The following is a 15,629-nucleotide window of genomic DNA, read 5'->3' on the forward strand; positions in this document are numbered from 1 at the left end:
CATGCCCGGGTTGCCAGCTCCATCCCCTGTCGGGGGCATGCAGGAGGCAGCTGATCAATGACTCTCTCATCATTGACGTTGCTATCTCTCTCTCCCCCTCCTTTCCTCTCTCTGAAGTCAATAAAGATATATTTTTTAAAAAAATTTTCTCCCATTCCATGGGTAGCCTCATTATTTATTATTATTATTATTATTATTATTATTATTTATTATTACTTTGATGGTTTCCTTTGTATGTAGAATCCTTGTGCTCCTTTTAGATGTAGGATAAAAAGAAAATAATTCCCAGAATACTTTTAGCATTCAACTTATCCATCTGCCATTTTTCTTTCCTTGAAAATGGCAAATAAAAATAAGTGTATTTTCAGCATGTCTCTGAAACAAAAATTGACTTACACACAATTTGTGGTCTGTCTTGTTTTGCTCACCTTCTTCATGTTGAAGTGGTATAAATAAAGAAAGAAAAACCCTCTTTTTAAAAAAAAAAAAATCTTTATTCATTTCAGAGAGAGGAAGAGGGAGAGAGAGAAATAGAAACATCAATGATGAGAGAGTCATTGACTGAGCCCACAACCCGGGCATGTGCCCTGACCAGGAATCAAACCCCAATAGCCTGGATCCCAGGTCAATGCTCAACTGCTAAGCCACGCCCGGCCAGGCGAAAAACCCTCTTAAATGAATTAATTCTTAGAAATATTACTGCCTAAAACAAAAACATATATGGTTGAAACTGTGTTCAGTGGCTAAACCTTACATATTAAAAAATAACATCCAAGGCATAAACAACAGGCATCAACTGACTGGCTAGTAGAATGATGCAGAATTTTGTATTTTATGCTTTTTTAAAATTTATTTAAAAATCTTTATTTTCAAAGAATCCTTTCTGAGTGATATGTGAACTGAGGAAAATAATTTACCTCCAATTGTCTTCTTAAAACTTGCTTTCAGGAAAACCCGTGATCATTTCACTTCCTCATTACCTGCATGCAAGTCCTGAAATTAAAGAAAGTATTGAAGGCTTAAATCCAAATGAAGAGGAACACAGCACATATTTAGATGTTGAACCTGTAAGCAAATACACTATTGATCTGCCCTGTTTAATATTGTGTTTATTCTCCAATGAAGTTAAAGAGAAAATAAATTCTTTCCTTGTCAATCACACTTATTGATCACATTTATTGAATCACAATCTTGATAAATTACTTTTATTTCAGTGAAAATTACATTGATTTTTCACTATTGCTTTACGAAATATCAAGGTAACTTTAGTTTTTATAAATATGGAACTTTTTAAGCATTTTTAGTGGTTCAAATGTCAGGAATACCAAAGATGGGAATAATTTTAATTGGCTTAAGATAATTTGATATAAATTACTAGTTTAGGCTTATTTTGTAGTTAACTGCAAGTATTGCTTATATGAAGAGACACTAAATACTATGAGGGGATCAAAGGAGATTTTATGGGTATATGTGAATTTGGGGCTAGGTCTATTATACTTAGTGTCAAGAAAAATCTATAAAAATTTTTAGAAGCACCACAGTTTTAATTTTTTAATTACTTTTATCATATTCTCATTTTCAAAAATTAAATGAAATGCCAGAATTTTAATAGTAATTTTTAATTTTAATAATAATAATAGTAAGACTATTAAACTGATGATACATGGGTTCTGACTGAATTTATATTTGACCATGCATAGTTTAGAAAGTAAATAAACTGTATGAGCTCTTATGTTTCAGTACTGTTATTGTTATTGATTCCACAAAACCATTTTTGGTAAATACCACAAATCTTACTAAAACCTTGAAATTAGGGTGGACAAAAAATTATGTGTGTGTGTGCATGTGCATACATACCTACATATGCATATAATGTAATTATGGATAACTATGTAGGAAATATTTAATATGTCCAATTAGTCATTTAATAAATTTCACAAGTTTCAAGTAGAACTGTTTTACCTTAAGTTCTATATAACATTGAAAATAAATTTTGGCTATTACAAAAGAATGTTTTAAAAAGAAGTTAAAAATAATTTTAGTTTTTTTTGTGTGTGTGTGTTTTGTTTTTTTTTAGATAACTGGATTCACTTTACAATTTGCAAAACGGCTGCAGGTGAACCTATTGGTCAAGACATCAAAAAAAATTGAGTGAGTCTCTTTACCAAGGTTATCTTTACATGAGTTTTAGTATTTTCTTGTAAGAATGTGAGTAAATTTATTAAAGCAAGAGGAAATAATATAAAACTTCAACTTGGCTTGAATGTATTAAATAATTTTTATTAAATGCTTATAACTTTCATCTGTAATTTAGAAGTATATCTGGTGTTCACTGAAATGATATTTACATATAGTTTGGAAAAATTTAAAGTATTAGGTAGCATCTCTCATTTTGCTAGCTCTCCAAATATTTCTATGACAACAGTTTCTAGAATTTATATTTTACTTTCCTGAGTAGAATTTGTTTAAAGTGAAAATCTGTATTAGAAAAAGTCAATCAATTATAAATCTATGTTATGAATGCTTTTAGAATAAAAGATGTCTGAGAAACAGCCATATTAAAATTTAAATGATTCATTACAGGGAACAAAAATCAAAAAACTTAAGTTACAAGAGCAACTAATTTCTGAATATTTATTTACACTGGTAATTACTAAAATTTCTGTTATATATGTGTAATATAATATATTTTCATAATTTTAAATGTGTATTACAGGCCTTTAAAGCGTCTTACCAGGAACTATATTATACCCATTCTTTGGCTTAATGAGGTTAGTATTTTTATCTATTAGTCATTAAAAAGCAGTAAACCTCTTTGTATATAAAAATGCTTTTGATGTTTCAAAATTGAATATTCAGGGTGGGGCAAAAGTAGGTTTTCAGTTGTGAGTATGAGAAACACAGAGTTTATTCTTTTATTATTATTTATTAATTATTGTATTATTTTCTGTACTAACAACTATAAACTAACTTTTGCCCCACACTATATGTATAATATTTGAAGCTGTATGTGTTTTCATTGTCCATACAAATGAGTTTATATATGATTAATTATAGCTATTTGAGAAAAACAAACCACACAGAAATATCAATTTATGCTAGTTTTCTGTGTTTTTCTTTTAGAAAGATAAAACACATTTTATCATTTAGATTATTTTCAAAATGTGTCTATTAAACATTTTTTTGGTCATTGTGCTGGTGTTAGGAAAGTCATTCATACATCTAACTTCAAATAATTCAAGACTCACTGAATATTATAGTTAATAAAAACCAACTAAACTGATAAAAGCCAGATTAGAGCAGGTGTAGACAGTCTATCCTGTTGTCTGATAAGATACTTTTGGTATAAGCCATGAAATTGATTAGCCACAGAATTAGGAAGTGCACTGCATATGCCTTTAGAGGAAATGAAAGAGCTGACCCTTGCCATTTTCCTCTGTCACTAGGAAACATACTTTGGAAAATCGCGAAAGATTTCAGTAAGACAGATTTAAAGATCAGTGGAGCCTAGCATATTGAAGAGTGCCAGATAACATGCCTAATGGGAGGAGGCTTGGATTTCACTCTGTATTCTATCTTGGCATTTATTGCCTCCTTTAGCATGCAAAGGGAATTTCATTGGCTTGTCTTATAGATACAGGTGACTATTACCTATATAGGTGTTTGGAGAAAAGAATGATGCATAAGTGGAGGATTTTAAATATTTTGCACCAATGATCTACGCAAATAATGCTAATTATGAACTTGATTACAGACTGGTACCATTGGCGACGAGAAGGCAAAAATGTTCAGAGAACAAGTGACTGGAAAAATAAATCTCCTTGGCACGGTCGAAATCATCTTACTCAGCGTTGGTGTGGTGATGTTCCTTACGTTTATGATTTCATTCTGTGCGTGCAGATCAATGAAAGCAAAATAAGTAAGTACATATATATATATATACACACACATATATATGTATAGATACAGGTATCTATATATGTGTGTATATATATACATATATATATATACATATATATATATACACACACATTGCTTCAGCAACATTAGTTTAGATATCAGTTTTTGCATTTTATCAAAGAAGGGTTATAAATTAGGTTGTAACTCCTTCTGGATATGTCTAGCTAATTCTTTTTAAATACATCCTTGAAGTTTTGAGTTGCTTAATGTAAATGAAGAGTGAATGAGTCAATAAGGCCTATAAATATCAAGCAGATCAGTATATTACATTTTTATTCTGAGAGGGATGGGATAAAAGACAATTTTCACCTTTGAAATGTTAGTACATATATAGCTTTTGTGCAAAATTCTGACTTCACTTATTGTTTATTTCTAGTTAATTATTTTACAAATTAAAAATAATTTAACATATTCATTAGGAAAGGTTATCTAAAATTGAAAATGGTAAATATTTAGAGAGATTGAAATGTACAAGGGAAAGGTAAAAGAAATTTAAAAAGCTAGAAATTAATAAGAGATAAAAAGCTCAATAATAAATGATAGAGATAAAATATACCATTAAAAATAAACACTGAAGTACTTATATATGGAATCTAAAGAATATAATAAACTGATGGGCAAAATAGATCCAGTGACATAGAAGCATGGAACAGACTGAGGGATCTCAGAGGGAAGTCGGGGGTGGGGAGATTAACCAAAGAACTTATACGCATATACACATAACCCATGGACACACACAGTAGTGTGGGGAAGGCCTCGGGCGGGGGTTGGGTGCCGGGTAGAAAGGGTCAATGGGGAAAAAAATGAGACATCTGTAATTCTTTCAATAATAAAGCTAAATAAAAAATAAATAAATACTGAAGTAAAATGAAGTTTAAAATAAAGATAACATTAATATAAATACAGGAGCGTTACATATGGACAGGCTGACCTTGCATTGTCCAAATCAGGGCGTGTGCCCTATATGCTTAATGTGGAAGTCTGACTAACAGTTAAAATTCATGAGCTAAAATTTAAATATAACAGTACAATAGAATAGAAGAAAGTAGTGTTCAACACAGTAAAACCAAAACACTCAGAGGTTAGAGGGAAAATCATGTAAATGTGGACCTTTTAGTTTCAGCAGACCTCTAGAGGTGGTTCAAGTCTCTGTGTGTTAGATATTAGTGTCCAGGTCCCCTTGTACATACACGGGGATGAATGCCTGATCCTATCTTCCCTTAGTGGAAGCCTGTCTTTAATAATTCTAGTTGTCATTGGTGTGGCCTATGGGGGAGATTTTTTCACTTCCCCCATAATTTTCAACAGCATTTCCTTCTCAGGCACACAAAATAACAATAATAAATAAATAAATAAATAAATAAATAAATAAATAAATAAATAAATAAATAAAGCAATACACTTGCTTAAAAATCATAACTTTAAAACAAGTTTTCTTACTTTACTTTCTATCAGACTACTGACCCAAAGCTGTCTTATATAGAGCTTCTGGAGCTGCCACTGATAACTACTGCACTTTTACCATGTGTCAAGATCATGCTAAATACGTTACATATACTATCACATCTAATCCCTAATACAATTTCATGTGCTGCCAATAGCCACGGATTCATCAGCACACACTCCAGAACTTTGTAAATTTTAACAGTGCAGAATTGTCCATTTTCAAAGTGTGAATCAGTCAAATAATTAAAATTTTAAAGTCGAACTTTCGGGATATTATTTCTTTTTTGTGTGAGATTGAGTCCTTGTGTCTAGGAAGGTAACCCAGTCTTTTGTTCTGATCATTTCTGCCACTGTTTATTCACTGAAAGGAAGACTGAATGATTTTGTCTACAATCTATTAAATTTGGACAGGATGTATTTAAAATACTAACCTAATATATTCACATTATAATAAATAAAGGAAATATTGCATCACCTTTTTAAGACCATTAGCCCAGTAACAAACATGATATGGTTAAACAAAGATATTCATATAACCATTTATGTAATAGAGAGATAAAATAATCACTGAAGAGCAAATGAATTTAAAAAACACTTATTCTAGTGGAAAAGCATGTTTTCAAAAGGAAGTATAGTAGTTAAATTTTTTTTCAGCAAGTATTCTCTATTAAAATTACATGATAAATTTTATCACTGCTCAATAAGCCCTGAATGTCAAATTCCTTGGGTTCCCCATGTGGCTAAATTAGAGCAAAGGATTGAAAGCTTTCCAGAGCATCTCTGTCAACAAATATATTAATTGTCTTTACATTTAACTGTTATGAGGAAAAATTACTGGTCTTTACAAAACTATATGCCTTTTTTTTACAAGTAAAGACGAACATTTTTCTTTGTAGATTGACTTACTAGATTTCAAAGAATCACAAGAGATTTACATTTCCTTTAAGAAGCCGTCAGTTTTGAATATTATAAAATTGTGCCTTGGGAAGGTTTGTAAACAATTGGAAAAACAGGAAACAGATGTGCAAAATAAAATAAAATATAAGATGGTGGAGCTAAAGAGTGGTTTTATTCAATGGATCACACAGAGAACAAACAAATATCCCTTTCAAAAGGAGTAGTTTATACACTTCTAAATGGAAGATGGTCTGAAGGGAGAGCCAAGAGTAGAATGCTTGTCCAGAGCAGATTAATTAGCTAGCACTGCTTATCTGGCTATGTGCAGTCTTGAAAGTAGGGAAGCATATCCTTCTTGAGTGGGAACATGTGTTGTCTCATCTAGAAGTCCACCAGAGAACTTTTCTCTGCAGCTTAACAAATTAGGCTGAATGACAGAAAGTATGATATCTTAGATATTTAAAATTTGAATATTAACTGTTTTATTTTATTTTATTTTTTTACTGCTTTCTGATAAACAGTAACATTTCTTCTACTTTCCAGACAGGAAATGGATCTTTACATTTATGTACCAGCAACATCGGGACCTTTCTTAATACTGACCTACAAAATGAAGATTTAATATGCTTTATTTTTTCAAAACATACTTAATCTTATAGTTGAAGAAACGGTGGCACTATTCATTTTTTGCAAGAAGCAGCAATACAGTTCCAAAGGATTATTAAGATGTCATTAAAATCCATAATCTGAACAAGAAACCAGCATCTTTTAAAATTCATCCTGTGCACAGTAAAATTCATTTCAACTTCTAAGGACCAGGTCCAAGCATGACCAAATTATTTTTATTTGGTTCTGATTCACTGATTGATTCCTTGGTGACAAATTCAGCAGAAGGTGGACATTCTAAACAAATTCTGGATCCTGAACTCTTATCTTCCTCATCAAGGGAAAACACCATCCCTCTGAGCAGTGTCACTGTTCAGTTGCAACAGACCCCAGGGCTGTCAGTACATTGCACTTCATGAGCATCAATTATTTCGAAAGACATTTAAGAATGGAAAATAAATGATTAGCCTTTGAGTTATTTATTATACATTACCTAAATTTCTTTCTCTATGAGATTCTTTGTATAGCAACCACAGGCATTATAATTATGTTCTTACTTTATAACAATATGGGCTTATACTTTTGCCACTTATTATGCAGATGAAAGTCATTTTTAGCACATTTGGGCTCTCCACATTAAGGACTGTCATTTCCCACATTCTGCAGCTCTTCTGGAAATCTGAGTTGATTTTGATCTTTCTTCTCAGTTACATACAATTTATGCTTCACAACTTCACAATGCTGTGCTAGTATAAAAAGATGTAAGTGAGAATAAAGAAATTATTGCATGAAAGATTACAAAGAAGATAATGCATTAATGGTTGTTGTAATATTGTTTGCTTTCATAGTCACATCAGAATGATTTCAACCATTAAAAGACATTCTTACCTGAACTCCTGCACTTTGCCTAGTTCCTCTTGTGTCACAAAACATTCACCTTGATTTTCTGTCTGAAATATTTTATTTGATTCTATGTTTCTTTATGAATCTGTATTTTCTTCTGAAATATTCTCCCTAATTCAATCTTGACACTTTGTCCTAGGCTAAGTTTTTGAGTCAATTGGAGGACAAGCAAACTATATTTGGTTTCATTCTTTAGAGCAGCATGACTTAAGTTCTGGACTGTGAAAGATTTCTTTTTGTCAGACATATAGTTAGGCAATCCTGCTTTCTCTAGCAGGGGTTCACTTATTGCAGAGAGCACCCCTCTGCCTAAAAAGCTCCTATAGATATAAAGAGAAGATGAACCACATTCTATCTTGTGTTTTACACAGAGAAGTTTATAGGATGAAGTATTAGAAACTGTTTTGGGGTTTTGGTTTTTTTTTGGATACTAAAATAAAGAATTACTTGATTTTCTCATGTTAGCTTCCAAGGTAAATAATGAAAATCCCAACCAAGATACCACCCGTTCAGAGGGACCCTTAGACAATCTGAAGGTCCTCAAAGTATACTTAGTATCTTTCCACTTAACTGGGAGGGGAAGATGTGTCCCCCTAAAACAGTGAAGTGTAAAATGAGATTTTAGAAATCCTCTTCTGATAATTAAGAGAAAAGTTTACTCTCTTTGCATTAGGATATTTTTGTGGACATGTTGATCTACGAGAAATATAAAGGAATTTTTAAATTCTTGAACTAAAATTATGTAAAGCAGGAACTGTGCTAAAAAATTGGGTGAGGAAATACATGTCCACCTCAAGTAAGGTCTGTATATCCAATCAATAACTCCAATTTTAAAGCTTCATACAGAAATGCATCTCAGTATTTAGGTATGAGGGAAAAGATTGTGCCTTATGTATCTTTAATGTTTTTTAACTAAATATCTATGTATTCTAATCTTTATCATTCCTTACCATTTTTTCTCTAAATTGTATAAAATATGAGGAAAGACAATTCATACACTAAGGTAAGTGGATTATATTGAAATACCCAGTAAGAGAAACAATTCCTTAAAGAATGGCACAGATGTGCACTGAGGTGCGAGTGGAGCACTTTGGGGAATGACTTAAATGTGTGACCTGTTGTTTAGCCCTAGAGAAATAGTATGGTGTTCAGAGAAGGTGAATGTTTGATACTTATAACTGTACATGGATGAGTTTGTGTACTTTATTCCGTAGAAAAACACCATTTGGTAGAGAGGTACATTTTCATTTCAAATTATGTTTAATGACCACAACAAATAGAATTGTTGTCCATAACTTAAATTTGAAAATCTGTAGTATGTGCTATAGTTAGAGAATCTGCAGCCTCTGAAAATGGATTAATGCTTATTTTTGCTGACAAACACATGAAGAAAGAGAACAATCTATATAGATTTTAGTTTTCAGGGGGAAAAAGGTAAAGTGAGTATCATTTCAGGAAAAGAAATGTGTGATTTTTCTGAAAATTTACTTGGAATATTCATGAGATTTGTGTTTGGATTTATATGGGTGCAATATTATGTCAATTTTTTAACATATTATCAATGTCAGAGCTACACAATATCTTTCTAGCTGGAGTTTGCTTAGGGTGTATTCTAACTGACAGCTCGGTTTTTCTGGTTGAAGTCTAATATGTTTGTGACACTGTGGCTGCTCTCACTTTGCCCACTTCTGGCTTTTCTACCATTCTAAATGGGTTTTGAACTCTACCTCAATAATCACAGTTCATTATGTTTTTCTGCATATCCCAAAAAAATTACTGGTGGTTGGTTTTTCTGGGTTATTTGCAGTGATCTGAGCTACTAAACTAAAAATGAGTTTTATATTTGTATCAAATATATACATGAGCACTTTGCTTTATTAGTTTGCAGTGCAAAGGTAGCTGCATTTTTAAGTATTTTTGAAACTACAGGCATACCTTGTTTTATTGCGCTTCACAGATGTTGCGTTTTCTTATAACTTGAAGGCAAGACTCCTTTGCTGGCAAAAAGATTGCAACTCTGTTTTATTGCAACACTCCCTTTATTGCAGTGGTCTGGAACTGAGCCCACAATATCTCTGAGGTATGCTGGTAAGTACTTTTGTTATTAGGAAAATAATTTTGCTTTTTATTTTTAATTTTTGAATATATTTTACTTAAATGTTTAATATTGCCACTATAATTTTATAGTAGCTGTTATTGTCTATTCATGGGTTATTTATGTGTTACTCCTATTTTTGTTTGCCAACTGTCTTCAGATGCTAGTAAGCTTATGTCTACACATTTCAGAAATGCTCCCTTCTACACACTTATGAAGGGTAACTGTGATAAAGCTAGGACAAACATGAATGTTTTAAAATATTTCTTCGTTAATCGTGTTAAAGCTAAGCCAACAGCCTCAGCATCACCTGCAGACTTGTTAAAAATGCAGACTCTCAGCTTCTAGGCCATGCCTACTGAATGAGATTCTGCAGTGTAACAGGATTCCCAAGTGATTTATGACTAATCATTTAAAAATAATGGTACCATAAGTTTTTGTAATCTCTATCTGTATTGGCTACTAATTTAGTAAATTCCCTTTCCTCACCCCCTTATCCCTTGCAACCCCATCCCCATCGCTAGCTCACATGTACCAGTTTTAGTAGAAGTGCAAGTAGAAACAGGGATAACAAGGGAGTAACCAACTAAATGGACATTTGGATTACATGTATTTTAAAATTTTTCCTGCAAATAATTTCTTGCTGAAATATGTTATTTTGCCATATTATGTTTGCTGTGTTATTTAGGAATATTCAGCTCTGGTTCTGGTTTAAGAAGGTCAGACCCTGAACTCACCTTCTACCACAGACACCTGATCTACAGGTACATATGTAACAATTTTCTCTGAAAAACAAAACTAAACTAAAAACTACCTTATCAACTCCTATACATTGGGCAAACAAACAAGCAAAAAAAAAAAACAAAAACACCACCACACTGAAGAGGGTAGGAGAGGCTGACACCCAATCTTGCCATAAATCCCACCCCTGGCATGACAACACACATTCAAGAGGGGAGTTCCCCCCTGGAGTTCCTGGAGTTGCCCCCTGAGGAATGAAGGGCTTGAACCCTACATTAGACACCCTAACTTTTAAGAGCTGTACCTGAGACCTGAGCTCCCAAACATCTAGCTTTAAAAGCCAATGGGTCTCACATGCATGTGGCCTACAAGGCTATATCAACAGAGAAAGAGCTTTTATAGGACTTGCTTGGGCTCACCTGACCGAAGGTCCAGTTCAGAACTAGCCAATCAAGTCGCATACAGACTTTATGTGAAAGAGACTCATTTGTTAATCTTAAAGTGTTGGCTTGAAGGGCAGGCATCTAACTGAACACACATTAGGGGGGCTGCTGGGGTACTCTCCAGGGACAGAGGCAGATAGGCACCATCTTGTACCCCTAGGTGGCCACCATTTTTTATACTTCCCCTCTGCCTCTCCCCAGCCAATTTCTCTGCTGTGCTACAGAGCATTGGCATCTTCTAAGCGGAGTTTCACATACATCTGGTACCTTGTTTTTATGTCTGGTACCCTAGTTTTTGAGGATGCTGCCCCCTGGATGCTCCTTGATTGCCTAGCTCTAGCTCTAGAGACAGGGGAGTGGGGGTGGGGGAGGAAGACTTGTGTTCCCATGAAACTGTAACAATCAAAGAGACAGTTCTTGACAGTCTACCACCTCCAGGGCATTGCACAGACAGCAGATTGAAACATAACCCCAGGCATTTTGTGAATGAGGCCTATTTGCTTGTCCTAGAGCTTTGACATAAAGGGCAGGCTCAAGTTAGGCACATATCTTGAGAACTATAAAGATAATCTCAGGGAATGTAGGCCTGTAGCTTTCTCCCTGTGCCTTACTACAGCTTGCTGGCATATCCAAGAAAGGAGTTTATACTTTTGCAACTGCCACCAACGGAACACCTCCAGAGCACCTGTCTCTGGTGGCCAGTGGGACATTGTGATCTCACAGAGCTGTATATATTTTCTTACTTTAAAAGCTGCAGCTTGTGATATGGCTCCCAATTAGCCTAAATCTAAGTGATCACATAGATTCTCCCCTTTGAGGGTGTCCTGACATGTCCTGGCACACCCTCAATTACTGGAAGCCATGAATCTCAGAGGGAAGAAAGGCAGGAAGAGATTAATCAAAGAACTTATATGCATATGTGCATTGCCCATGGACACAGACAATAGGGTGGTGAAGTCTGGTCCAGAGTGGAAACCAAATAAAGTGGAGCAATGGGGGGAAAAGGGGGGACATCTGTAATACTCTCAACAATAAAGAGAAAAAGAGAAAAAAAAATTGGCTGTTTGGACAATAACAAAGGTTTGAGAGGCAAACAAGAGCTGTACAAGGGTACAGTTCAACAATAAGTTTCATTTGCTACACAAAGCCCCCCTTCAAGATTGGGAAAGGTGGGGGCTGTTTCACCTAATGTGTAGAAATCAATACAGAGAGTCAAGAAAAATGAAGAAATCAAAGGATTGTGTTCTGAACAAAAGAACAAGATAAAACCTCAGGGGGGGGAAAGAGAAGAAAAAAGAAAAAAAAGAAAAGAAAAGAAAAGAAAAGAAAAGAAAAGAAAAGAAAAGAAAAGAAAAGAAAAGAAAAGAAAAGAAAAGAAAGAAGAAAGAAAGAGAAATAAAGAAGAGAAAGAAAGAAAGAAGAAAGAAAGAGAAAGAGAGAAAGAAAGAAGAAAGAAAAAGAAAGAAGAAAGGAAGAAAGAAAAGTAAAACACTTAGCTAAATGGAGATAAGTAATTCACCTGATAAAGAGTTCAAAGTAATGGTCATAAAGTTGCTCATCAAACTCATGAGAATAATAAGTGAACACAGAACTTTAACAAATATGTGGAAAATATAATAAAGTACTAAATAAAAGCCACAGAACTATAGAATATAAAAACTGAACTGAAAAATATACTAGATGGGTTCAACATCAGACTAGATGATGCAGAAGAAGGGATCCATGAGCTCTAAGACAGGGCAGTGGAACTCACCCAATCAGAGCAGCAAAAAGAAAAAGGAAAAAAAATATATTGTAAAGATAGCTAAAGGGACTTATGGGACAACATCAAGGAGACTAACATTCGCATTTTGGGAGTCCCAGAAGGAGAGGAGAATGAGGTAAGGGCAGAAAACTTACTTGAATAAATAATGACTGAAAACTTTCCTAACCTAGGAATGATAAAAGACATTCAGATATAGAAAGCAATGTAAATAGGATGAACCCAAAAACACACAGTAAGACACATTATAATTAAACTGCCAAATTAAAGACAAGGAAAAAATGTTAAAAGTAGCAAAAGAAAAACAAAATTTGTTATGTACAAGGAAACCTCCTGTAAAACTATTAGCAGAATTTTCAGCAGAAACCTGGCACAATATATTTAAACTGCTGAAAAAAGGCCAAGCTTCCAACCAAGAATACTCTACTTGGCAAAGTTATTCAGAATTGAAAGGGAGAAAAGAGTTTCCAGACAGACAAGCTAAAGCTGAAGAAGTTAATCACCACTAAACCAGCATTACAAGAAATATTAAAGGGACTTCTTTAGGCATAAAAAAAAAAAAAAAGTGCTAATTAGTAACAAGAACACATATGAAAACGTATAAATCTCACAGATAAAGGTAAATATACAGTAATTATTGTGGGTTGATGACTTATAAAGGTAGTATGAAAGTTAAAAGACAAAAGTAGTAAAGCTAACTGACCACAATAATTAGTTAAGGTATATACAAGATAAAAAATTGTAAAATGTGACATAAATAATGTGAAAAGTGAGGGGAAAGTATAAATGTAGAGCTTTAGGATGCATTCACATTTAAGTAGTTATCAACTTAAATTAGACTTTTATAAATATAAAATATAAGCCTCATAATAACCACAATGCAAAAACCTATCATAGATACACAAAATATTAAGAGAAAGGGATCTAAACAAACCACTAAAGAAAGTCACTGAGGAGAGGGAAGATGGCGGCACTGTGAGAAGCAGCAGCGCCCCTGCTCCCAGCCACGGACTTGATTTCCTCCTAAAATCCTACGTAGCCAGCTTGGAAAAAACAGAGAAACATATCTGAGTGGACGGAGTGCGAGTGGGGAGCACAGAGGAAACATCATGGAGTCCGGTAAGAGGAGGGTGGGCGTAGGAAGGGGGAGTCCCCCCTAAAGCCTGTGCTGGTCTCTGAGCCCCGAGGCTTGGAGGCTGCAAAGCTCCCTCCCCTCAGGAGTGCGGACGGCCTCCAAAAGTGGGGATCCCACACCCGGAGCGAGCAGACAGAGCAGAGGGACCCAGGGGAGTGGTGAGTCTGCAAGGAGGGGATGGCGCCTTCCTAGGAAACAAAGCCTCTAGTGGTGGCTGTGACCAGAGCCTAGTGCTCTGGGTGCCAACCATAAGAAAGGCTGTCCCAAGGTGTGTGGCACCCAAGTGGTAAGAAACCAGAGGATGGTGCTGAGCACACAGGGACCCTCTGCCTCCCTGTGGGGCACTGTGTTGAGCCCCAGAAAGCACTGAATATGCATGGGGTGGGGGAGGGGAGGAGCCCTCCCACCCTGAGCTCCAGGTGGGAGAAGCTGGCATCTGAGACCAGCCCTGAGGGTGTCTTCCTGCCCTGAGCTCTGGGTGCAGAGAGGCTGGGATCTGTGACCAGCTCTGAGGGGTGCCATGGTGGCTTGTGAAGCTGCTACAGCTTTGCTGAGACCAGTGGTGCGGGGAGCTGCATGGAGCTGACTTTGGGTCCCCTCCTGCTGGGGGCCTTCGTGTGCGGGTAGCTGGACCTTGCAGGGCGGACTCTCTGCCTGTGTGTTGTTTTGTGCATTTGTGTGTCTGATTTCGGAACTGGCTCCCACTGTCCCAGCGTGCACTGCACAGACGGACCAGCGGAGGCTGGGATTGGAGTCTGCACAGTAGATGGTCTGAGGGGCGGGCCTGGTGCGACCAGCCAACCAGAGCTGAACAGGGGGGTGGAGCCCGCTGGCCTCAGCTGCAGCTGGGAGCACCGCCCCCAATAGGAAAGGGGTGAGTCCCGCTCACTGAGGCCTCCAGACACACCGGCAGAGCACAGTCTTGAGGGGGAAGGGAGAGCAGCTCACAGGAGGACTTTGCAAGAATAAGACTCTCAGGGACTGTTGTTTGGGAACTGGAGAAAACACTGAAAACCCCTGCTGGGGGCTGGGCAGGCAAAGGGCTCACCAGAATGTGTTTTTAATTGAACACACTGAGCCCAGGCTGCCGAAACGGCCCATACAGAAAAGGCAACAAGCTGAAATCAATCTGAAGCTGCAGCAGGACAGAGCCTGGGGAACTAGAATCAGAGGACAGGGTAGGGACTGAGGAGCTGGCTGTGGAGCAGAGACTAACTCCCACAGAGTGAGCGCCTGACAGCAACACCTCTAAGGGGAGTGGTACCCTGAGCTACACTAGCCACCCTGCACCCTAAAGACCCTACAGAAAAACTCTGGAGTAATACCAGGCAACTCCAAGGTTGCAAAAAAGTTGACAAGAGGAGGTGGCCCACGGAGAGCCTCAGATCAACCATCTACTAAGGACACCAGAGCCAAACCTAGACGGCTCCTCACATTGGCTGATACACAAGTACCTCCCAGGAGAACTGAAATCAGCACACAAAACAGTGACCCTCAGACAACATAAGTTGCCCAGAAGAAACTCACCTGATCGACTACCTTTTTTCTTCATTTTTTTGTTTTGTTTGATTTTGGTTTTGGTTTTTTGGGGTTTTAAGTTTTTTTGTTTCTTTTTGTTTGTGTGTTTGTTTATTTTTTCTT

At 36.1% G+C, this 15,629-nt stretch overlaps 1 protein-coding gene across 1 annotated transcript in view; it reads left to right on the top strand.

Annotated features, from left to right (window-relative positions):
• The window catches only part of CD36 (CD36 molecule (CD36 blood group)), a 37,701-nt gene extending 30,341 nt beyond the window's left edge, over positions 1-7,360 (top strand). The window contains exons 11-15 of the mRNA XM_016199836.2: positions 949-1,067; positions 2,078-2,151; positions 2,717-2,771; positions 3,755-3,919; positions 6,847-7,360. Of these exons, the coding sequence (XP_016055322.1) occupies positions 949-1,067; positions 2,078-2,151; positions 2,717-2,771; positions 3,755-3,919 (413 nt within the window). The 3' untranslated portion in view covers positions 6,847-7,360. The remainder of the gene's footprint in view (positions 1-948; positions 1,068-2,077; positions 2,152-2,716; positions 2,772-3,754; positions 3,920-6,846) is intronic.
• The last annotated feature ends 8,269 nt before the right edge of the window (positions 7,361-15,629 follow it).

Source organism: Miniopterus natalensis, chromosome 10 (assembly GCF_054644295.1).
Source record: "Miniopterus natalensis isolate mMinNat1 chromosome 10, mMinNat1.hap1, whole genome shotgun sequence".
Taxonomy (NCBI): Eukaryota; Metazoa; Chordata; class Mammalia; order Chiroptera; family Miniopteridae; genus Miniopterus; species Miniopterus natalensis.